Consider the following 25,957-nt stretch of genomic DNA (forward strand, 5'->3'; position numbering starts at 1 on the left):
GGAAACTGCAGCATGTTTTAGGGGGTAAAAATTTAGGCGAGAAAATCATATATTTTCCAGTGAATTTCAACAGTTAAAGTTGGAACCTTTTCAAAACATTAGAAAGTATTCTATTGGTAAAATTTCATCAGCATTCATCTAATAATTGTACAGATATTTCAGTCTGGAACAAAGTGTTTGTTTTATTAGAGAAATCAGGTTCCATGATATAGTTTTTAAAAATTATTTCCCAGGAACTTCATCCCTTAATATTTACCAACATTGATGATTTCATCCGCTGAGACTTAAATGCGTTCTGTAAATCACCTTAATGAGTTTTAATTTCATGCCACGCACGCACACACACACACAGACACACAAACACAAACACGCACAGTAAACAGCAAGCTGGATGTGTTTTCTTAGCATTAATATACTTAATACTTGTTTTAATTCCTTCAGCCAAGAACAACACGTTTTTTCCAACTGGCTGTTTTCTCATTTCAGAGAGAAAGCTTTTAGTTTGTGCCTCTAATTCTTCTAACTTTTACTGTAGTTCCCTGTGTTTGTAATAAAATCCGACTTCTCCACAGTGAGTGACAACACCAAGCTGGCCCTAATGAACAAATACAAGGACAACATCATTGCCACAAGTCCAATCGACAGCAACCACCAGCAGAACACCCTGCTTCCACACAACACCTCCACCAGCCAACGCAAACGTCTCTCCAGCAACACCCGTGGTGAGTCACTCTCTCCCATAGATTAACCCTCTCACAGAGAATAGAAGGAAATGGATCACATTTAACACCATCGGTCCACGAGTCTACCCGCCTACCAGGAGCACAGATGAACATTGTTATATTTTTACACTGTGGCTGTCAGGTAAAAGCCTGGTGACTTAGCCTTCTTATTGGTCACATATGTCGGGGGGCGGGAGCAAGAAAGTAAATACCGGAAGAAAGTCCTGTGCAGTGTTGGGCAAGTTACTTTCACAACTAACTAGTAACTAGTTACTTCAGAAAGTAACTAATGTGTTACTTTCAAGTACATTTTTAAATGCTCAAATGTGACCCCCCTCTCCACCCCTTTTTAACGGAATATAAAATACCTGTGCAAGTTCAATTATTTATGATAAATCTGAATATTATAATTAAATGGACACTTAATACAATAGAATATTAACAGAAACTGTACACAAACCTAAACTCTTTTAATATTGCTGTGGGACAAAGTGAGACCAGCCTGCAATCAAATGCTATGTATGTAGATATTATGTCTAGTTGATCGATACAAAAAAATGTGCGTGGTTAATAGAGCGAGGGAGAAGTGAGAAAGTATTAGCAAATAGCTGACCACGGAAAGTTACCCCCCCTCCTCTCCTTGATTTCATAACGCCATACCTGTCTCTCGTTGACTTACTTGCTTGTGTTGTTTGGTATGTGTCCGACTAAGCGTGCCTTATGAACACCCTCCCAACTCTAGCTCTGATTGGCTCACCATGAAATTTTACTCAACCTCAGCCAATCGTCAGCATTTATGTGCTTGTCTCGTGCACGGCCCACAAACCCAGAAAGAAAAAAAGTTTTCCCCCTCGGCTCAGAGATCAAGTTGGTTAGATGAAAAAAAAACAGCTTCAATTATAATGACACGCTGCATTTTTTGGCGTAAATGTTAACAGCATTATTAAGATGGGAAGATTAACCAATTAGATTACTCATTACTGAAAAAAGTAACGACGTTAGTAACGTTATTTATAACGCCGGTACTCCCGTCACTGGTTCTGTGTTCTGGTCTAGTGGTCAAACAAGCTCATTTCATTAAAATGATCAGACATTGTTTCGCAAGAGACGTTACTACATCTGCTCTGGTCCCAGAGACTCCGCTCTGCTCTGCCGGCTGCTTGTTTGACTACGGACAAGCTTAACTGCAGACCACTTCTGTGATAGAAACACTGAAGCTACAGTTTGCTGCTCTACCACATTGTAAACTGCTAAACACACCTGACTACAAGAGACATTAGCTAAGACTGGCGGAGTTTTTGGTCGTTTTTCCACTTTTACAACCATCACAAATCTAATTTTGATTGAAAGTTTACCGATTTACATGGGAAAATATGTTTACTCTATACACACTAAAAGTATTGCTTTTTGAAATGTTGGTGGTGTGTTTAGTGCTAGTGATTTCAGATTTCAGGTCTCAAAAAGGTTTTTAAGGTCTATCTCTTCAATAATGTTATCAGACACTTATAATATTTGAGAATCTGCTCTTTTGTAAAGATAAATGCAAGCTGGACAATTAACTTACATTGTAGCATGTTGCATGCCAACTGCAGCGATTTTGCTTAATACTGGACCAGTGACGTAGATTGTTGTTCCCATCTGTCATTTAGACACAGGTTGAAAAAAACAGTAGTTCTCCTGGATTTAATGTTTTACCCACAAATTCAAAATTCAGTGTTTCATTTTTAAACCACCTTTCATGAAAGACTATTCAAATTCCATCAAAATGATTAAAAAAAATAGGTAAAGTTTAAAAAATTTTTGTTTCTCATGCCAACAGTGATGCAATTTAGAATACACCTAGTCTATATCCACAACGTTCCACTTCAGGAATTGCGTCGTTGCCACCGGAAATTCCGACACATGTCCCCACACAAATGTCCGTTACTTTCACTTTCTTTGTGTTGTAAATGTAAACTTTGTCTACACTGGGGGCCTATTGTAAGCAGCGCATTGGACAAACAGCAAATTCAGTGATATGCCTGTGTCCACACAGGGACGCGCTTCAGCCCTATGTTGATTGTAGGTCACAAGTGTTTTGACAGGACTGAAAGCACGCCACGCAACCCTGTAGTTACACAAGTAGAACAGAAGAAAATACATGTCAAGCCTTAAATAGTAAATCTTTTTAATAAATACAGCTGCTGTTATGCTATTATGCTTATGCCTGAAAGCTGTACTGACTGATAGAGAGATACGCTATGGAGATATGGAGATATATACTGTATTCATTCTAAGTTTGCCTTTTAGGTGCATAGGCTGCTCCATCATGGAAAGCGTTACGTCTAATTCCTAGTTATTTTTTAATCTACCCAGCATCAACGAAAATCACTTAAAATGCCATGGCACGCTCAAACCTGAATTGTTTCTAGTGTGAAAATATTTCAGTGAAAATTAGGCATGGAGTGGAGATATTAGGTGCTCAAAATTACAGGAGCATTGCTATCAATGCCCAGCAGCACACATCTACAAAAGGTTTGTCTCTGACTGCTCAGTAGAAGGTAAGAAATCACGGTGAGTCATTGAATACCACCACACTGGTTTGACATAATGAATGCCCTTTGGAAAAGTCCCAAGGACCCTGAGACATTTTCTGTTCATTGGACAAAAGTGATCAATAATACAGTAAAAAAATAAAAATAGAAGGCTTTGTTAGAAAAACTCAGGATACGTAATGTCTTCGCAGGACACTGAGGATAAACCCAGTGATGGAATCCATTTTACCCTGAGAGATGAATGGCCTTTGAACAATAAAACGCCAAAAATATGTACTGTGAAGGTGTTTGGTGTTTTAAGCTCCCAACGTCGCCTTCCAGACAGCGCTGCCTGGAATACACTAGGAGTAGGCAATGGTTAGGGTTAGGTGCCTTGAAGTCAACAATTGCACCGCTGCCTGAAAGTCGACGTTGGGGGCTTAAAACACCATTGAGCAAATGTTAACCCTCAAGCATATACTGTACAGCTCTGTGTTTATGTGGTATTTCTTTACCAACTATTTTTTTAGTTTACCAACAAATATTACCAACTAATATTTTTCCATATTCCCATTGATACTAATCCAAAGTACTTTTTGTGCATGATTCATTTGTACTCACCACTGGCATCATCATAAATTCCCTTTTTTGCTCGTATTCACCTCTGACTGCCTAAGCTGTGATAGTGTAGGAGTTGTACTATAAGAAAGGAGATTAAGGAATACAGAAAATGAAGAAAGAGAGAGAGGTTATAAGTTCATGGAATGGAGAGACGGTATTCTATTATTATAAACACACACAAAAAAAGAAGGCAGCTACGTTTTCAAAATGTCATTTCGGAAGTTTTTAGTTGACCTCAGATCATAATTCACTTTCCTTCACACTTGGCTGCACAAATGTTTATTCTCAGCCCAAGAAAAAACTATTATACGGTGTCAGGCACTGTGGAGAAATTCCAGAAGTAAATTTTAATAAAAAAATAAATAAAAAAAATATAAAAAAAGAGTAGTGCCTAGTGCACAGTCCAATCCAGAAGTCTTAACAAACTGTCAGGATGGATTGTAATTGTACAACTACAACATCAGAGCCTAAGCCTGTGTGTCACAACGATCTCCCATGTATTTGTTTGAGCGCTCATCCATTTTAATTACGTTTCATTCTTGCTTGGTAGAAACCCAACACAACTTTTAGGACTTTTGGGCTTTTTGATTCAGAGCCCCTTTTTTTCTCTTTGGTGCACACCTGCAGCCACTATGGCTTTCCACCTATGAGAGCTTGGATCGTAAAAACAGAGAGGAGGAAAACAACATTCAAGTAAACCCTATTTTATCAATGATAGAGGGTGAAAACAAAGAGTGAATGCCCCAAATACCCAACAGAAAGCAGCACTAGGCACCATTGCCAGCTCCAAATGGCGGTGTTGGGATATTAAAAACTTAACTGCCCAGAAATTCTGTAATATGGTTTCAGTGAACTGTAAACAACACAGCAACGTTTACCTTCCCAGCTATTTCCCAGAAATTAGTCTGGGTGCGTCCCAAAATAAAATAAATAAATAAATAAACCTTTTAATGAGATCAGACTGTTGGCACAGCAGGGGTTCTCGCACAAAAAAATGAAGGACCGTCTGGCAGTGTCATCTGGCACAGTGCTGCATTGGTCAATCAAATATTTGAAGCACACATGCCTAGTGATCACTTTAGAATGTGAATGTTGTAATTCTGCTGCTTACCCTGCCATGACCACTTTCCATACTGTAAAAATCTGCCTCATAGTTTTAAAAGAGCTGGGGAAAAAATTGTGGCCCTGTGCATAATTACGGTTGTCTCTTCAAAGCAAAGGCAAAAGTGTTTTTTTGTCATAGTGTTGTGTAGGTCAGGATGGATGATTGGGCATCCAAAGCATCCACCTGCTGCTCACATTCTCTCATATACCAACAATCAACATTGGTTTCTTTTAATAATGACTGTAGTTATAGGTTCCTAAACATAACCAGGTTTATCAAAAAACAGTCAGAGGAGTTATTGCCATGAGTCATGTTTCTCTTCCTGACACTGTTTGCGAACACTTGTCTAAATTGTTAGCAATCCATATAAATTCAATGGATTATCATGGAAAAGCAAGACATTGTTACCAGAGATCTTTGTAGGCCTAATACACAACACTTCTACCAAATAATGCTAAAGATCCTGTGTTTTTCAGTCCAAAAGTAACTTGATATAAGTCTGTATTTGTAGTCTGTAAAGTAATCCACAGTGTCTAGATTCTTATGTTATGTTTTGTAGTTCTTTTCGTGCAGTCTTACATTTTGACTCCACCTGGGAGAGTTGGGACAAACCTTTTGTCTGCTGAGTTCTCTCCGAGCCAGCCAACCCGCTGATGCAGTTAATGGCTAACGATGGCAGTGGACATCACTTGCATGTCTGTTTGTCCAGGTTTTTGAATTTGCGCATATTGCTACAACAACCTTTTCAAGAAACTGTTTGAAAGAATGAAAGAGGGACGCTGTGTTTGCACAGTCCAACAAGTGCGCCACCGCTGGTAAGCTCATTAATTCAGTTGCATGTTCTCTATTTTGACTGCAAGAGTGCAAACTATGAAACAGAAGAGATGTAACAGAAAGATTCCTGCCCAGTCATTGTAATTGTTGTATCAGTCGCCTCAGCTTGCTATATGAAAACAGGATTTGCTTCCTAATACACTCAGCCAACACACACACACACACACACACACACACACACACACACACACACACACACACACACACACACACACACACTTGAAATTGCATTACTTTGAGGTACAGGTTAGTATTCTCCATAGCCAGCTGCATAGGAATGAGGCTGTCTAAGCAGCCAATTAGAGGTGTTCCATGCAGTTTTGAGTTGCTGTTGTTGGTCTTTCCAGATAGCTATTTTCATCTTTGTCATAAAATATGCACCGACAGAGCTATTGTTGCCCTCAGTGGACAACCTCTGTGAATGTGTGAGGAGAAGGTGGGTAAGGTAATGACTCTCTACCTTTTTGCTGAAGATGCCCAAGTGCCAGTCTTCACTCCATATGTGAGCACATTTAATGGACTCCAGTGTTACCTCTAAAGGTACTAAAAGTACCCAAGTTGCCAAATGGGAGAAAGCAATGTCAGAGTGAGTGAAGAGAGCAGCCCCTAGGCCTGCAGGCCCCCATCAGTATTTCATGATTATTATTGCTCAGCTTGTGTATAATTTATTCCTAATTAGTTGTGGATCATGAGATACAATGATGATAATGATGTCTAAATGAGTGGATAAGGTTAATGTTATGTTAGAGTTATTGTACTTCTGCATACATGACAAAGGTTGCCTATCCCAACGTAAGCCCCATTTGGACAGGATTTATTTCTCAAGACGAGGTGGGGTGTTTTTAACATTCCTGCGCTGATCAGTGATTTTAATATGTGGGTAATAATTAACCCCCAGCCCGGTGATAATTATAGCCACAATAATTACAGTTTTTTTGTTAACTCACCGGTCCTCCTGGAATTTTTAATCCCGTACTTGTGTTTTAAAGTTGATTTTTTATTTTTTTTTGTCCATGTTAAGAGCTGCTTACTGTTTTTTTTGGAGCTAAATGCAAAATGTTTTTGCTAAATTGATAGATAGAAACACGCTAAACCAACATATAGGCGTAGTTGGGAATGAGAGAATAAATGAAAGCCATCAGTAGAGCAAGACCCTGTAAAATTCATCAAATGGGCTGTAATGTCAGCTACATGTAGGGTACTTATATTTTCTTTTGAGCCCCTTATCTGTTTACAGTTGGCGATTTTGCACCATTAAAAATATGCTGAATTAGCTATTAGCAGTTTGCAATGTAGCTATAAATGTACAATCACTAGGTTACTTGTTAATAAAGAAAAGTTATAAACAGGATGATTCTCAGGCAGGAGGAATCTTTTTTTGTATTTATTCTAAATAGATTTTTAGACGTTTATTTGCAATAGACATCAGAGTTGTGTTTTTCTCAGGCAATGTAACAGCCAAAACACACCGGACACGGAAGCCCGGTGAAGCGGAGCTATTTTTATTTTGGCGGCCATGTTGTCCAATCTGTCAGGTCAAACCAGCTGCGATCAGCAGAGCATCTGCGCCGTCCCAGGTTTGTCCCCTGGTCTTTCTCTCCGTTTGCCTGATTGCGTCTCTCGCTGTAGACACAGCTGAGAAGTCAAAATCACCATCAACCTTGGTGTTTTACTTTGAAATTTGTTTTATTGTGTAAATCCAGGCTCAACACGTTTGGTTGGGTTGCCTAGTGCTTTCACTTGGTGGGAATTGTTGGGTTTCTGTGAATAACATCACAGAGTACGGTCTAGACCCGCTCTTTTGAAACGCGCTGTGAGACAACCGTTGAAATTGAATTGAATATGTGGGAAAGCCTGCAGATAATTCATTAGAATTACATGAAATAAGGTTATTTTTTATGTTGCTGTGACATCCCTATACTGTTGTTTTGTTTAGAAGGCCACTTCCTCCTTCATGATTGATTGTTATTTTGGTGTCATTACCCTCTCACTTACTCAACTCGAGCACCCTTCCATATTTATAGAGATGTGGAGCACTGGACATAACCTTTTTTTTTTGCTTTATAAGAGGTACTTGTGCATGCTGAGGTGCGGCTGAACATCATGCAGTAAATACTTATTGGGGCCTGTCTTGTTTTCCTAGAAGCAGTGAGTGCAGCAACTTTTGGCTCAGATATAATAGGGAAGGCTGGTGAATGCATGCTGTGTGTGATTTAGTCTTGATTCCTCAGAAGGCACTTTTATTTTCTGTAAGCCAGGCAGGGACACAACCTTATATTTCAAGTGTCATTCAGGTGGAAAGTGCGCATATTATGCTCTTTTCAGGTTTATAATTGTATTTTGAGGTTGTTCCAGGATAGTTTACATGGTTTAATTTTCCAAAAATATAGTATATTTCTTTACATAATGGCTTTAATGTTGGGTTTGGTATGGGCAAGTCAGTGACATCTACAACATGACATCAACAGCCAGTGTTTTTTAGAGTCTATGCTCAAAATTATAAATTCATTGACAGAAAATATATCAAATACACTTTATTGTACACATTATGTGCTGTTCTTATATAGCACTTTTTTAGTCTCAACAACTACTCAAAATACTTTTACATAGTAGTTAGTAAGCTATGTCTGTCTTCATTAAGGGATAGTTTTCTTACAAATAATTATAAATGGTCTGAAATGAATTTGGACTTGTTAAGAAGGTTTTGAGGCACATAACTTATCAAAGTGAAAAATCCCTGTTAGTGTTTTATCTGCCTTAGACTTATAAACTGTCAGTTTTATAAATGTTGTTTCTGATTTTCTGTCATCGATACTGTCTGGATGTGACACTTTTCTAATACCGATTTTTCTTTTTTTCTTTTTTTTTTAATATCCATTTTGTTGCTCTGACATTTTTGCCTCTGAGTTCTTTAGCTTGATTAAATTCCTCAACTGAGTCTGTACTCTGACTGAGCCCACTCAGTCTAGGGACACCCTCTTGCATGATTTGTGGGCTGCCTATTTGAAGTCTATTTGCCTTTCATCACTAAAGATATTCTAACAGACTGTGCTATTCCAAAGTCTCATTCCAATGTGGCCCTATCTGACTACTGCTTCTGACCAGTGGAATCCCATAATCCATTCAAGTGAAGTTTGGTAACATGGGACCAAATCCCATGCACCAGTTGTATTTAGTTTAGGTGATCATTGGTCAGCTTTTATTGTACAGTACTGGGAAGCTTGCTGGAACCTTGCTTTTTATATTTACCATTTTGTTGGCCATTTAAGGACAAATTGTTGTTGGTAAACCTTTTGACCTTGCTGCACAATCAGAACACAACATTATTTATCCCCTGTAAAGCCAGAGTGTCTCATCTACAGAAGAGCAGCAGAGCTAGCTGTCTATCCGCTGCAGGATAAATCTTCATAGGCTACATTCATTGAAATAATTTACCCTTGAATATGGACATAGCAATAATGTAAACATTGGCATTCAACAAATTTGCAATGCTAAGTAGTTCTTTTTTCCAACTGGTAACAGGTAACTGAAATCTATATTTTTCATCGGAGGGTAACATGTTCCTAACCTTCTTTTGGAAAGCTCTTACAGAGGCAAGAACAAATATAAATGATGTTTGATGCACAACATAGAACATCCAGCCATGCATTTGTGCTAAGACTACTTACTTCAGTCAGCAACACTCTCGTCATAGATGTAACTATTTATTTCAATGAATGGAAATACAATTGTGCTTGCCGCTGATGGCTTTGCTCTTGTTAATGCTCCCTGGACCAGCCAAGCAGCATGCTAAGCTAAAACTGTGACCACCATGTATAATACACCCTGGGTAAAAAAAAGAGTGAGCCAAAAGCAAAACACTGAAAACCATTTTAAAGCTTGAGTCATGTTAGGACTCTGAACTAGTAAGGTGGAGACAAAATATTGCCAGCAGCAGCAGAAGAGAGTGAAGCAGCGTCATTGTAGCAGGGATCAGATACATTTAAAAGGACCGCCTTGAAGGAAGAATGGCTGTGATTGGTTTGAGTCTGATAGGAATATTAACTAATCAAGGCATATGACTTCGGTGTCCTGTATTAACTAACACTTTGCTCAGTTTCATCCTTCACTAAAATGTGCAAAATCATTTTTGCAGGTTCAAGGCTTTGGACGGGTCTGCAGTGTCTGGTAAATGATCTAAAGTAATTTTATTTGTTGGCAGTTCAGACAAAGTGCCATGCCTGTTCACCATGGTCCAAAATGATCCAAACAGAATACATAGTGTAATGCTAGAAGATGAGTGTAATTTATCTGTGCAGCTGGCTACAGTTGAACTTACATATAGTCAAATCTGCATGTGCTTGAAAGCCTGTCTGATCATATCCTGCTATTTAGTCATCTATAGTGATTTATTTATTTAGTTTTACTGTCTACACTAGTGAAGTCGCTCAAGGCGTGGCATTGTCGTCCTGTCAATGCCAGTCCACCAGCTGTTTAATAGGTTGCCATGACATTTTGTACAGACAGTAATGGTCCCCAGATGATAAAGCTCACTTTGCCCTGAATCTTCCTCAATCACTACCAGCAGCTTGACATTTTAGGGTTTTAGTGAATTATCTAAAACATTTGGTAATTCCCTGATCCATTATTTATGCTCTATGCATTGGGTTAACACATTTCTACTTTAGGTTTTGATTTTGAGCATACGCATGGAGCCGCTGTGAGTCCTTAAAGATACATTGTGTAACGTTTGTAGTTGTTTATTATCACAAATCTGTGTTGCCCGTTCACAAACTGAAAATTTTACATTTGCGCTTGCATGAATTGGGGTAGATGCTCCATATTCATGCGCCATCTTGAAGTACATTAGTTGGTAAGGGACGTACAGGTTCTACTGCTCCGCCTTTTGCGTTTTTGACGTACAGCTGCTGCTAATGGGTATCGTCACTTCCCCGGCCCAGGCAAGTTTGAAGAAGGAAACATGGAGGACCACACGTATTCACACTTCAAATCATTTCAGAGGAAGTCAATTTGTTTTTCAAATGGGGAATGTAACACAGTAAGACCCCTCTTTTTTTAAGAACGTGATGTTTTTGTGTCACATATAATTAATGAGGAATATTTAACTAAAGTCTACTTATTTGTTCTTATTTTGTACTTATTAAAACATATTGTATGTTTGGTTTGAAGAAGTAGCTCTGTCTTTCCCGATCACAGCATGAAGGTTGTATTTGTCTTTGTTTCACTGCAGCGTTTTAATAGTACACTGAATAATGTTCCAGAGGTCGTTGTTCCCTGACGGTAAACATTGGGGGGGGGGGGTGAAGTGTGCAGTGAATTGCTTTATTATTAAATCAGTTGTGTGAAATGCTGCTGAAACAATGGTGGCCTCAAAACCTTCCCACTTGGGAAGTAAAGCAACGGCAACATCTGTGCCGTCAGATAGTCATGGCTGTCAATGATATTTACACTATAAATTCATTTCTTCAGTGCATATTGTTCTAAAACCAACAATGTGAAAAGCTGATGAAGCTGCTGTCGTGAAAAAATCCTCATTTTGTCACATTGACATTGATTCCAACAGTGTTTTCATTCCCCCATTTCTTTTCGAGGGATCCTCTCTAGTTTAATCAAACGCTGTGTCTTGTTTTGGGGATTTTTAAAGCTCTTGTCACTGAGCAATGTTAGCAGAATTTTGTTTCAGTTCACATATATCCCACTGAGGCAGCAAATCTTTGCTTCTTGATGGATTTCCCCTTTACTTTGTGATTCACAATCCGCTAACACTTGTAAGCCAAACTTCAATACATGCCCTCTAAACATAGCTAATGCCTCTGCTAAAACACACTTAGCTCAAGTACATTGTGGACATATGGTACTATAGGAGAAGTTTTTGTTCTTTGTCTTTAAGATAATATTGTACAGTAGCTTTAAATGACAAACCAGACAGTCTATATTCACTTGCCTCCTACTTTGAAGCAGGAGAAGGACATTTACTATCTCACCAAAATGATGAAAAATTAAATGGTTTGAGTGGGATTATCTTGTTGAACAAAGCTGTTCATTTCCAAATTTATTCTGCACCCTTCCTTTCCTATGAAATAGAATTGGTCACGAATGGCTGTGTCATTTTTATTGAATTGCAAAATGAAAACAGTTAAAATAACTGTGTGTCACCCACTGTTTTTTCAGCTACACTTTTCTTAATTTACATTTTGTCCATTTTATGCCTTTATTTGTTAGTTATGGTGGAAAAAGACAGGAAATCTGGGGTGAGAAAGTAGGCAATGACATGCAGCGATCAGGTCAGGCCAGCAGGGAATCGAATGAGCGACTCGCATTTCAGTGCGAGTCGCTCGATCGGGTCACCCCTCGGCTCTTTAATATTTAAATGGATTCATTTGTTGATGAAGCCTTCCTACACACTTTTCCTGTAAATAGTCCTATTAGTAACAACGTATTATTGCTGACCTTCTGGAATGCCAACTGTATTCATCACAAACGTGTCAAGGTGCCAAAGATAGATACTTTCACACTATTAGAATTTTTGTAATGTACATTTTGTTTAAAAGATGTGACTCTTTTTATCCTGAAAAAAATGTCTTTATCCAAAATGCTCTGTGTATAAATAGTAAAATTAATATTTGTAGCAGTTTTGAAAAAGAATAGTAATTTGATTTATAAATAAATTGCATATACTGTTTTGATAATTGATGTCATTTATTCACCTAAAGGCCCCAAACATGAGTGGTTCCAGCTTCTTACATGTGAGGATTTGCAGCTTTTCTCCATTTGTTATTGTACATGTAACATTTTTGGGTTTGATTGTTGATTATTATCACATTACTTGAGTATCAGTTAAATCTATAATAATTGTTTTTTAAAATTAAAAACAAGTTGCAGTCCTGATACATAAATTTGTATAAGCTTTCCATATACATATATACATATACTGTACAAATAATACACATTTGGATGGTTTCCATGCCAAGGCCGCCCTGTCAAGAAGTTTCAGTTATTACATAAAGTGAAGTGGCATGTCAAAGGTCTTTGATGTTGAATTCTACTTAAAAGCCTTGAGTAAATTTAATTAACCCCCCTGACCAAATTCACTAATTTCAGCCATTCCACTAAAATGAATCAATTGCGTTTCCAAAAAAATGGGCTGTTGTCCTTAGCCATGTAGTTCAGTCTCAGACCGGTTCAACACCATTGACCCTACAGTATTCCACCGCCTTAACAATAATTAGGAGCAAATGAGATCAACACTAACTTGATTTTCACATTAGTATATCAATTCTCTTCCATTCCGGATATGTGTAAGATCCACTTTGAAACATCCACTTGTGCATCTACGTTTGCTGGGAAGTTTTGTCTGGATTCATTTTCTTTGAAGACGTCATGGCAGTTATTTTTTTAGCCCAATAAAGTAGTCCACTTAAGGATCTAGAATAATGTCCTCTTGTTAGTTCAGTAAATGCAATGACTAAATCAGAAGCTAAAGTCAAATCACTATGCTGAGGGGGGGAAAAAGTAATTTTTCAAGATTTTCCTAAAATGGGCTCCATGTCCATTAGCTAACATTTCAACTATTGATTGAACAAAACTGAACCAAGAAGCGGGTTTATCTTTAGTTCTGGCTGCCCTTTTTGCCATCTCTATGAGGCCAACTCAAGGAAAAAATCCCCCACCAATGGTCCAAAACCTATTTTTTTTTTCATATTGTAGGTGTATCTTTTATTTGTGTTTATGTGTGAATCCAACAGCGGGTTCAACTTTCTTGAACCCAGACGGGGACTCTGGAACGGAGGCAGACAGCGAGCCTCAGCTGGCCTTTTACACCGACCCAAACCGCAGTCGCCGCCGGAGTCGAGGTATGAGAAATGGTAACGCCAACAGCGCGTGGGGCTCAGGGGGTAAGGAGGATTTATACACCTACAGACAGTTAATCCCGCCGTCTGATGGTTTTACCTTTGCCATGACGCATGACAAGTAACCTTTACAGTGCATATAGCAGATTGATTGCAGTGTTGTGTGTTCTCATGATTTTGACTTCTAAAGGAAATATATGGAGTTTGTGTACACAGTATGCTCTGGATGTACTGTACATAGTTGTGTGTTGTCACAGTGGTTGTGAGCATGTAACAATTACCTCAGTGCATCTGCAAACACTCTTGTTGACTGAAATCAAACAAGACTGTGAGATCAAAAGTGTTCGGTGCAGAATATTTTGATATTGATTGCATCTTATGACATGAAATAAAACAATATTTTGAAATAATATTACATACAAATATTATTTCTAAGGAGCCTATTTAAATGTGTCAAAGTGAAGTAGTGCAGTCCGCATTATCAATTAGCATGCCATGTTCTCGTAGCTTTGATGTACAGTAATGGGGCGTGGAAGAGAGACATCGGGAAAATAAATAAAGAGACAGTGCCCTCAAAATAATAGCTGCTGTCAGAAGGCGTTACAAGCCTTCACAATGCCTCTGAGCCAATTATTCCCCCGTCATGTGCACAGGTGTCAAAATATGGCGATGCCTCCAGAAGTGTAACCAACACCTTTAATTAGAGCGAGAATAGAATAATGGTGTTTCCAAAACTGCCCAAACTATGATGTTTACATACATCCAAAGAAAATGAATGATCTGTGAGGTGTGAAGTCTTTAAGTATCAAGTATGTCAGAGGAATGTTGAGGGTGGGGGTTGAGAACACTAAAACATTCTACTTTTAAAAAAAATTGCCCAATGACTACTGGTCATAAGTACAGAAAAAATAACATGAAAATGAACTTTTAAAAAAGGTGAATTTAATGCCCCACATCCAGGTAATTTACCTGATTGGATAAACTAGCTTCATACATAATACGATAAGTCAGCTTTCTACTTTGGCTTTTGTTTAAAGGATTGCCTTGGGCAGCTTCTGTGTGAGAAAGTTCTGCCAGAGTCATTTAAAAGTGACGATGTAATTTGGAGCTCTTCTGCCTGGGAAAAAATAACGTCTTTAAACAAAGTGTGAGTGGCTTTACTCAAGGTCACTGTGTGTGTGTGTGTGTGTGTCTGTGTGTGTGTGTGTGTGTGTGTGTGTGCCCCCCTGTGGGTCACAATCAACACTTTCTGTGTATTTTTACAGTCTATGGTTGCACTCTGGAGTAAAATAGATAAGGGGGGCATTCTGGCTCTGGCAGAGAGCGAGAGCAGAGGAAAGAGGGAAGGTTGCAAAACAACCTCTGAACCACTTTTATTTCAGCCCATGTCTCTTTTTTCACCCCCCACATCTCAGTGTGGATGCTAATATTTCCAGGGTCCATTTCATGGCTACTAAGCTCATTTTTTTGGCTTGTTTGTGAAATGACTCCCTGTGTAAGCAGTGTGTGTGTATATATTTGTGTGTCTGTCTGCATGTATGTTTATGGTATAAAGGGAATGTGGGGGAGTACAATGCTGTCATTGCTTCATATACCTGTATCGTTTGTTGTTCCCTGTACTCCCCACTCCCTCCTTGTGCATTTGCTTCCAGCAGCAGGTTCCCCCCGCAGCCCCATCAATAAGACCACCCTGACTCTGATCAGTGTCATCAGCTGCGTGATTGGCCTGGTTTACTCCTCTCACCTGTCTTGCACCCTCGCTGTCCGGGTAATCCTACATGTGCCGGAGCACCTCATTGCTGACGGTAAGGAAGTTCAGCTCGCTATTTCTCTGAGTGCCTGCGTTTTGCGGTCGAGCTGCCGATTTGCTTTGCTCTCTCAAAGACAAAGGTAAATGCCAGGCCGACTGCCCACTCCTTACATTTCCCATGTGAGACGACACAACAGATGTGCCCTCAAAGCATCAGAGCACATTGAGGCCAGGTCGCAGTGACCACCCGCAGCTAACCCTCCATCACTCTTCCCCCTTGTACTTTGTGATATGTTGAACCACCTCGCTAATGAATTTCAATGTAGCACCTGCAGAAAAAAAATAAAATAAAAGCACCGCGGGGACCAAGCTCCGACTCTCGCTCACTCATTGGCATTTTTCAGCCATCACAGGAGTGAGCTGGCAGTCCAGATATACTGTATTATAGACTGTGACTAGGCTCACTCATCTATCATCTGGAGGTCTGATTTGATTCGGAGCGCAGTTGCTTTGCGGTGGTATATGCTGGCCTGCCAGGGAGAAATTAACATTCCAGGGAGGTGTCCAGGGAGGAAACTTTGAAAAGAAAGATGAAAGATGGTGAATTTGCCTTGTTGAGTTCCAAAATGGGATCGATTTAGAATGTTTCCGTAAATGTGTCCACAATCTCATGTCATGGTAAATCCGATGAAAATCTGGAATCTACCACTTGGTGAAGAAGCTATTAATGCCAACAGCTGCATGTTTGTCTGCCTTCAAATACTGTGAAGAAAAGCCCAGAAAGGTAGAGTCACAGCTTTCTCCGTGCCTTTAACATCAGGGAAAGTAATCATCTGGAGATGTTTGTCTGTTTACGCAGTAAGAATAATAAACTGCTATTCAAGATAAGAAAGGACAAACTTTTCTTCACGGCTAGCTTGGAGACTAAAATAGAAATATAATCATGGTTTACCATCTAAATAAATAAGTAAATAGAATTCTGAGTACCATCTGTGTTTTGCCTGAGACTTATTAATAGTACATCTAAAACTATGATTTGGAGTGTCCCAGTGGTCTAAACTGTTACGTTTCCCTCATAGTGATAGTGACCAGGGACCTTTGTTGCATGCTGTCCCTTGCCCTACCAACTCCTGGATGCCCATCTGCCAGATCCTGAACATTTCAATCTTTCAGTGGCTCATAACATTTGAAGGATGTTGATCATAGAAACTCACCAAATGGTGGACAATCTTAGAGGTTGATAAAGAGGGAAAACTGCCTGCAGGCCAGTGCAAAGTAGGCTCAATCAACAAAAGTACATTTTCAGGACAACGCCTGACATCCTGCACTTGGCACACAGACTACATGTCCCCTTTCTGTGTGTTGCTGTTCTCTAAATCTCTTTGTTGAACAAATGTTCCACTAAAACGAGTTTCTTCCTGAGACCATTTTGCAGAACCACCATTGCTGTGTCCAGAACTTAGCACAACCCAAGAAGATTGTGATTGGTTTAAAGAAACGCAAACAACCTAGAGCAGTTCTTTCACCTATCCCCTACAATGTATCTGTGGTGTAGCCAGACTTTACTCCACAGCGCTGTGGCGATAGGTATTGTAATGCAAGACTAGCACAAAGTGACAAACAATCCCAAGAGTCTACAGCCATGATAGTGGCTCAGTCAGGCAATACTTATACAAGGTTTATGTCAGCGAGTTATTACTTTAATGTTTTTTCTTAGTTTTTCAAGTGTTTTAGCTATTAAGCAATTCCTACTCATAAATATCTTATGCGATGTTGCTAAATGTCTGCGTGACAGCCCTATTCAGACCCTGTTGTACAAGTGTTGTACAGTGGTGCTTAAAACAGCTATTAAGCCTGGTGCCCACGTCTGGAGGTCTTTTCATGGATGCGTGGCCTCTTGTGAGATTCACATTTGACGTGATGATGAATATATTACTGGAGTTGGCTCCAGTTTCATATTACATGAGTTTTTTTATTTTTTTAGTTACACTCTTTTTTTGCATACATCCACAATGCATTAATGTTTCCATGAATTTCATGATTTAAAAACAAAGATCTGCATATATACCGCAATTGCAAAAAGACATCAAATAGGAGTTAAAATGTGCCATAAAAAAAGAAACATTACTGATTGGCCTTTAAGTTTGAAGGTTTTTACGAGCAGTTTTATGACTCTCCGCAATTAGGCAAACAAGATGTGTCTGGCCATTTGCAGCTTGTGCTCTAGTTTTAAAGTGATCATCAACCGGGATGGTACTACTAAGGCACACACAGCCTGTCAAGAAGTCATCAAATATGTTTGAGTTAGCAAATTCACGGTGCAATCCATATTGGCAAACTGACAGCTTTGGTCAATGAGTGTTGCTGCTAATTTACAGAGATCACACAGTGGATAGTCTATATCTTTATTCCACTTCCAGGATTGCTCCGCTGCTGCAGGAAATTTCACCGATGCATGTATTTTTGCTGATGTCCGTTTCCTTCCGCTTTCTTTGTGTTGGGATTTTATACTCTGGTGGATTTATGAGGAATGTGGTTAACTCCTCCTTGGATCTCAGCAGGGGAAATCCAAACAGCTAGCTAGACTATCTGGCCAATCTGAGCACAACTATTTAGCAGCGGCTCGGTACGGAGTGCTTATTGCCGCCCGTGCAGATTGTGATTGGTTAAAAAAAATGGCAATCAACCAAAGCACATTTTTTTCTCCCATCCCACAGCAAAGCAAGACAACACAGCAATATTGGGTAGTATAGTGACACCTGGCCTCTTTCTCTGTGGCAGCAGTTCTTCTTGACTTGGCTGGTTACATTTTAAGTTGTTGCATTTATTATTTTTTTTTTGTGTCTCCCAGAGACCACCCCGGCGCACCCCAGTGTCATGGCAGTTCGTGAAATGGTCACGTTTTAAAATCGTGACATGTACACGAATTAAACGCGAAAGTCATGACATGTACACAAAATAATAAATCAAAATTATGTGACCATTTCAAGAACTGGCGTGAGACTTGGTTGCACTAATCCCATCACATCGCAGGGTGAGATGAGAGCAATTTGTGCACAGATTCCTGGGGAGTTCAGGAGAAAACAGCACTGAAATAAATACTTATTCAATTGTTACTTGTTGATTTCAAAGTCAGTAATTGTACAATGCTAGATATTGAGTGACATTGTTGACATTATTTCCTTTAAGTAAAAGTGCAAAGTAGCCTGAACAGTTTCAGAGTTTGAGCGAATTATCTTACACATCCTCAACTTTAACCAAGTTTCTATCCTGTTACAGTCACCTGGGCATGTAGACAATTTAACCTGCATGCTATCATCCTAAATATAATTGAATTAAATGCACACTGTATGTAAAGTGATTGACTCAGCAAGAAACACATGATTAGGAGAGAAGTCTACAACACAATTTCTCTCTGCACCAGTGGGAAGGACATAGAAGACAAGGTTTTTCAGTCAAACAATGACCTTCCTTTGCTGTTAACAGCAAGCCCTCCAAGCTACACGAACATTGGCTTCATTTATTTATGACATTGTTGGAACCATCACTATTCAATCTTTGCAAATATTTATCTAAACACCATGGGAAATAAACATATACCATTCAAACCTCTTCACTGTTGCTTTCCTCAACCCGTCGTATGTGCTTGGCTGCAGGGCACCAAAGTGGCTGCATGTGGTTACTGATAATATCCAACAGAAGTGCTACTCAGGTTTTATAGGTATTGTTTCATTAAAATGTTTCTGGGAGTTTGCTTATTTTTATTTTTTTAATCTGTTAAGGTTTGTTGTCCTAGCTGGATCTCAGCCATAATGATACTAAATAATATGAATATTTTGGTTAGGTTTTAGGCTCTTTAATGCAGTGTTGGGCCAGGTTGATTTGGAAGCCAAATAAATCCTCTTATTTTTTTAATCAAATAATTTATGTTCTGCCTTCAGAAGTTTTTTTTAAATGCTCCTTGCTCGTTCGGTTTAGAGCGATACAATTGTCTGCTGGTTGTCTTTAAATCATCTGTGTTTTTAATTTCAAGGTCCAAAAAATTGTGTCTTGCTTTTCACATTTTTAATAGATAAAAAAACACATATTTTGAAAGGATTTTTCAGTCCAAACATGTGAGTTGCAGTTATTTGGTCTCATGTTTTAATGCATACTGCTTTGTACTTACTGTCCTTTTTTCATTTGTTCTTACTCTGTCCTTCTTTTCCACCCTCCCTTCTTCCACCTGCCATGTAATCATCCAACCTCCACATCCTTTTGCTTCCTATCCCATTCCTCTGTCTCTTAAACCCTCTATCTATCTCGTTTTCTTCCTTCTGAATCTTCTTTCCTTTTACTCTGTGTGTTTTCGTCCATCCTCCCCAGGATCAAGGTATATTTTGCTGCAGGGGAGCCAATTGGACGCCTCAGACTGGCTAAACCCAGCCCAGATCTTGTTGTACTACCAGCAGAACGCCAGCGGGCCGTGGGTCAACGAGCTGTGTGGACGACGCCTCCTGGATCCTTGTGAGCACCAGTGTGATCCGGAAACAGGTGAGCCAAGGACAAAACATTTACAAGTATCAGTTATGTTTCCATTGAAATCCTATTTATTATTAGTTTAAATAAAGAATTGCTCGGCTCTCTACCTTGACTAACTACGTCTCGACTATCATGAAGAATACGCTACAGTTGGTAAAACTTTGGCTCATGCTTGCAACTTAACCAGCTAACATGCAGTAAGCCTTGGTATCTTGACCCCACCTCTTACATCCATAGAAATATTCATTATTACCGCTGTAGTTCCATTATCTTTATTGTGACAATAATTGACACTATTCATCGTTCCCCAAATCGCCGTTGTTACCACCCACCAAGAGCCTGAGTCTGTCCAAGGTTTGTCCCTAAAAGGACGTTATCCTCGCCACTGTCAAACTAAATGCTTGCTATTGGGGGATTTACTGGAATTATTGGGTGTTTGTAAGTTATAGTGTAGTCTAGACCTACTCTATCTGTAAAGTGTCTTAAGATAACTCTTGTTATGATTTGATACTATACGTAAAATTGAATTGACTGTACATAATTATGGCCTTCATTGTAAATATCTTCTTTAAAGTTTGACACGCTTGTGAAAAATCATATTTTATACCAAAACAAGTCGACAACCAACAAACACTGACCAAAAAGAAGGTGTTAAAGACTAAGGTCCTTTGTTTGTAAAATTGTGAAGAAAATGTGCCCAAAAAGTGAATTTTACCATTGTCAGCCCAACTTACGAACAATTCTTTAGACTTAAAGGGAAACTTCACCACAAAATCTAAAATATATGACATTGTTCCTCTTACCTGTAGCGATATTTATCAGTCTAGATAGTTGTGGTGTGAGTTGCCATGGAGGTGTCTGCCTACTCTGCAATATAATGGAACTAGACGCCAATTGGCTTCTAGTATACATTTGAAAAACTCAACAGCTACTGTAGGTCTTTTTCCAGACATCGTAACTCGGTTACTCAAGATAACCCACAAACCTGGTTGTGAGCAGTTTCATGTAGGAACTATTTTCTGTATCAGCGCGCAGAAGGAAGCGTACTTATGGACGAGAGGCTTGTGACAATGATGCAAATACACATCCTCCTCAGCTAAGCTGTAGCGTTAGCAGTATGGATTAGCTACAGTAACAGCTCAGCTAAGGAGGACAACCCTTTTTTTATTCATTACTGATGAATCAATTGAGTTGTGGTAAACAGACACAGATGTTGCGGTTATTGGCAAAAAAAAATGGGTTTGTTCTAATTGGTAAAAAAAATCCTCCCCAACATCTGTAACATATTTGATTTATTAAGTAGCCTAGATGCCAGCCAAACTTGGACCCCTCTACAACATTTGAAGTAAACTGATTTTGAATTGTAGAATTCTGTGAAAAATGGGAAGCTTTGTTTTGTATGTGCAAAGCTGGCTTCACGATAGCACGATCCAGCGCAGTTTTGTGGTTTACTCATTCATCTGTAATGGCTTGTTATCTTGCTGTGGTTTGAGAAAGACGAGGGACATTCCAAGTTTTGTCGTCGTCCGTTCATGCAAAAAAGCCTCCACAACTAGCACCAGCAGTGGTGGTATGCAACAAAGTACAAATACTTTGTTACTGTACTTTTCCCTTATCTTTACTTTACTTCAGTAGAATCCATTGTGCATACTTTTGACTTTTAATTTGTGGCATTTTGCAGCAAATATCCATATGATCTACCACACTACATTTCTACAACGTTCTATTACATTTTTGTTGTCTCCACTGTCAACGCCATTTGTACTCCATAGGTAACAGCAGGCAGTTTGTATACAATGTCTATTTTAACCTGAATGGATATTCTAAGCAAAATTTGAAACTTAATAGATGAATTAATTATATCATGTACAAACACTATAATAAAAGCAATATGTGCGCTGCTTTTGGTTGAGGAGTACAGTATTTGTCAAAATGTGATGTACTTGTCAAAGCTCCTTCAACAACAGTTTCAGTGACTGGATAAACAATAAGAACAGAATTTGAACCAAACACGTCAATCAAAAATAATACAAAACAAGCATAGAATGTAAACCAAATGATATGTGTGAAAGAAGTTGCTGGGTAATTATGTCAGAACAGCGCAACCGCAGATAAGGCTTCAGAAGTCTAGTTTAATTACAGCTCAACTCATAAAAGCTTCTATTAACCCTCTGTGGTCTAAGGGCATTTCCACACATCTTAAATTTACCTTTTAAGGGTATTATAACTGATGTGTTTTCTATCAAGATGTTCAGAACAAACTCAGCTTTCTGTATAGTGACGCTCAAATGTTTTCTAGAGCAATATGTAAAGAGATGTAAGTATGCATTTGATTGTGAGAACTAAAATATATTGTTAAATCGCCTAAGCTGTGCTCCCTCCAATGTTTGTTCTGTATTTGGCTACCTGTGGACACCCTCTACCGCCAGATGCCACTGAGCTCTATCTGCTCGTCGCTTATATAAACTGATGTAATGTGACTGTGGAGTCACAGACGTTTTGGTAACGGGACTGCTGACCAGTCTGAGAAACATGAGGAATGTTCTCTTTAATCAGTTTGAGCCACTTCCCTGCTCAATTTAGTTTAGTTTAATTTATTCATTGCAACACGTGCCATAAGCAATCTCATATAAATGCACTTAGTTCTTTCAGCCAAAGCTTTATATTAAATTGGATTAAATATCGGATTAAATACTTTTTGGTAAATTAGAGTTAGCAGACTGCATTGTGGTCAATTTTCCACTTCTCTTCCTGCAGCATGCCATTTTGCTGTTACTCACTGACAGAGCTGAGATGTGGTAATGTGCTGAGACCACAGCTCAGCAGAGCCACAAGTTGTAGAAAGAAGAAGAAACCTGTAGTATTTATCACATACAGTCAACCAGTACATTGCAGTGAAATCTTATCTCTGCATTTAACCCATCCTAAGCATTAGGAGCAGTGGACAGACACATAACATCTTGGGGATCAGTGTCTTGCTTAAGGACACTTAAGAAAGATTCCAGCCCTCCTCCGACATGTCGGTCTCTGCCCTACTCAACTCCACTTTCTCTTTTTGGGGTTTCCATTAGCAAAAGGTTGTGAATGTACCTGGTACTGTACCAGCTCGGTTGAGGTTTCTAGCGAGCGGAGATGATACTTAAAGGTGGAGTAAAAAAACACGGCAGAACATTGATTGGTCGAAGAGAATCGTCACTAGCTCGACATGGGACATCACATATCACCACTTTTGAAGAGCCAAGCTAGGATTAGTATAGACTGATGGTGGGTTTCTTTCAGGCCCAGAGGCTATCTCCTCTTCTGTTGTACAGCATATATTTCACTGTAATGGCTTCACCGGCAACCCCTGGCTGATAGATAACACATGATGCATGCTGGGTAAAAAAACTCAAGTCTGATCTTTAAGTATATCAAGAATCAAGTTGGTCCAGTTTATATTTTTCTGAAATATTAAACAAAACCCAGAACACATGAGAGACTATCTAAATCTAAACAATGTGTAGGATATTATATGAAATACTTGCAGAAAATAAAAACACTCATATTGATTAAGGATAATGTGCACGTACTGACAACTATGTTTTATTCAAGTCACACGCCGCATTCAAAGTCCAATGTGCTGATAAAACAGAATTCCGTTGTTGAAAAAGCTCTTTAACAGTTTATCTGTCAGAGAAAACATTTTTATCTTCTTTGACTCCAAATTTACTTGGAAAAAAAGTGGAATCCTGTAAAAATTAAAAAATATAAAACATCTTGTTGGTTTAACTAGGGCTGTCAATCGATTAAAATTATTTATAGCATTTAAACGCATATTTGTCCATAGTTAACTTGCGAATAATCGCTAATTAATCTTATATTTCTTTTCTTCTTGCATATCTCAAACTTTTACATGGGATCTGAAAAAAATGCTTGTAAATGCCTGTGTTCACATTTGTAATAATTCAGAAGATATTAATACAATGACTAAGCTCGCAGCATTTAACAGTTTAGATCAAAAAACATTTTTAATTTAGGACGCTAAACATGACACGTTCGCTGTCGCTGTAGAGGCGTTGACAGTAGCCCTCTGGGTTCTCACATACAAAAATACCCCTATAAAAGAAAAAAGAATCAACAAAACTTTAAATGAGTTATTTTATCAAAATCACCTTTATTTTGTTCTCATCAGACGAGCCTGAAGTAAGTATTGGCAATCATGTTTTTGCTTAAAAATAATCTGCCTGAAGTTATAAAGGGTCTTTTCTCTATGGTTTTTAAATAAATTTTAGGTCTTAAATATATTAGTTGCTTATATCTGTTCATATCAGAATGATCTATTCATATTTGTTTGCACACATGCCTAAAGGACACACAAAATGGTGGCCAGAATGAGTCAGTAGTTTCTTGTATCTGTCAGTATGTCACTCAGAGTCTTAGTGCAGGAAGACATCTCATGTTTTAAGTTGAGGGAGTGATGTCCTTGTTTTGCATCCATCAATCAGCAGCCTGTCTCTCCCCTTGTGCAATACATAGTTCTGAGACCTTTTAAAAGAATTTAAAAGCTGGGCCAGTGTGTCTCATGCTTACCTTTCTTGAAATCATTTCTGAGACTCACCCACACACCCAAATCTACATATGCCCACTCTATAATAGGATGTATGGACCAGCAGGACTGGTTGTCTTTTTTTTTTTTTTTTACTTCACATGATGCATTGGTAATGAAACCATTCTGCATACATATACTTGTGTGTGTGTATGTGTGTGTGTGTGTGTGTGTGTGTGTGTCATTGGGACAGTGAGAGTGATTGAAAATGTGTGTGGGCTGCAGGTAAATTGCAAAAGTGCTATAGATAGCCTAAATCCAATCCTCATTTCTGCTGGAGGAGATACTGATGAAAACCAAAATGTGCTGCAACAATATCTGTGCTGCTCCTGCAAGACATTAAACAAGACGGGGGAAGTTTTAAAGCGTAGTTCTTCAGGGCGGCCTCTAACTCACCCAATAAGAGTGCACCATGTTGGCGGAGTCCTGCGGCAAAGCAGGTTTTGAAACCAACCTGCTGTCCTTTGCTGCTTGTCATCCCCCATCTCTCTCCCCCATTCATATCTTTCCACTTTCAAATAAAGGGAAAAGCCCCCAAAAATATCTTAAAAAAAAAAGCATGGTTCTTCCATGTTTACGGGCTGGTTTCACCACCTTCTTCCCGTTTCTAGAATGTCCCCACATCATAACATAATGGCTTGATTAAGTTGACTTTGTAATGGATCGGTGTGTGGAAATCTGCCTTATGAGCGGAATCATCAATAATGCATGAAGAGAAACATACTTCCAGTGAGGCCACTGCTGCCCACATAACAGATCAAGGCTTTTTAAGGACAATCTGGACATCTTGCTCAGTCTGGTCGCCCCTAACTACACTTCTGTTCTATGTGCTTTAAAAGGTGACAAATAGCTGGGTGGGACGTGATGAAAATAAAGCGTGAACCTTAGAAACTGGCTCAGCGCCTGCATATTTAGCAATTAGGGTATGTAACACCTTGCAATTGTAACACAAGTTTGAGCTGAGTGCCGTGACCTTAGAGTGAAGTAACGGTAATTAAAGCAAGATGAGGCGTTTAGCATTGTTCAGCAGCTATGCAGCATATCTACATGAAATGCTACAGCTCCTGTCATTTCATTGCTGCTCCAGCAATACTTTTTTAAAATCATCATTCATTCAACACATACAATTGCCTTTCTAGTATCAAACATCTCTGCTCTTTTTACTGCACATTTAACAAAGCAGCAAAGTAGCAATTACTGAATGTTCAGAGCTTTAAGGATGCTGTTTTCAGTTCCTGTGCCCACCATTCAGGTGGTGTTTCAGGAAAAACATTATGCATATTGCATGCATAATTGCATGAGGTTGAAAGGGCAGAGCATTTAATTAAATAGTGAGCCCTTTGAACTCAACCTCATTACTAAGAAGAAACTTAAATTTGAATTAATTACAGTTTTGGAATGTAAATTAAATTTTTACTTTGCTGATTGTTGAGAGTTTATATAAACCAATACGTTA

General features: G+C 38.9%; 1 protein-coding gene across 5 annotated transcripts in view; it reads left to right on the top strand.

The window, feature by feature from the left end:
- Positions 1 to 25,957, top strand: part of astn1 (astrotactin 1) — a 330,603-nt gene that overhangs the window by 82,215 nt on the left and 222,431 nt on the right. Inside the window, exons 5-8 of one of the 5 annotated variants that reach the window (XM_034888865.1) lie at positions 573 to 722; positions 13,541 to 13,690; positions 15,298 to 15,450; positions 19,761 to 19,928. In XM_034888865.1, coding sequence (XP_034744756.1) covers positions 573 to 722; positions 13,541 to 13,690; positions 15,298 to 15,450; positions 19,761 to 19,928 — 621 coding nt within the window. The remainder of the gene's footprint in view (positions 1 to 572; positions 723 to 13,540; positions 13,691 to 15,297; positions 15,451 to 19,760; positions 19,929 to 25,957) is intronic. The other 4 variants (XM_034888866.1, XM_034888867.1, XM_034888868.1 and 1 more) reach the window with 4 other exon arrangements.

Source organism: Etheostoma cragini, chromosome 12 (genome assembly GCF_013103735.1).
Source record: "Etheostoma cragini isolate CJK2018 chromosome 12, CSU_Ecrag_1.0, whole genome shotgun sequence".
NCBI classification, from domain to species: Eukaryota; Metazoa; Chordata; class Actinopteri; order Perciformes; family Percidae; genus Etheostoma; species Etheostoma cragini.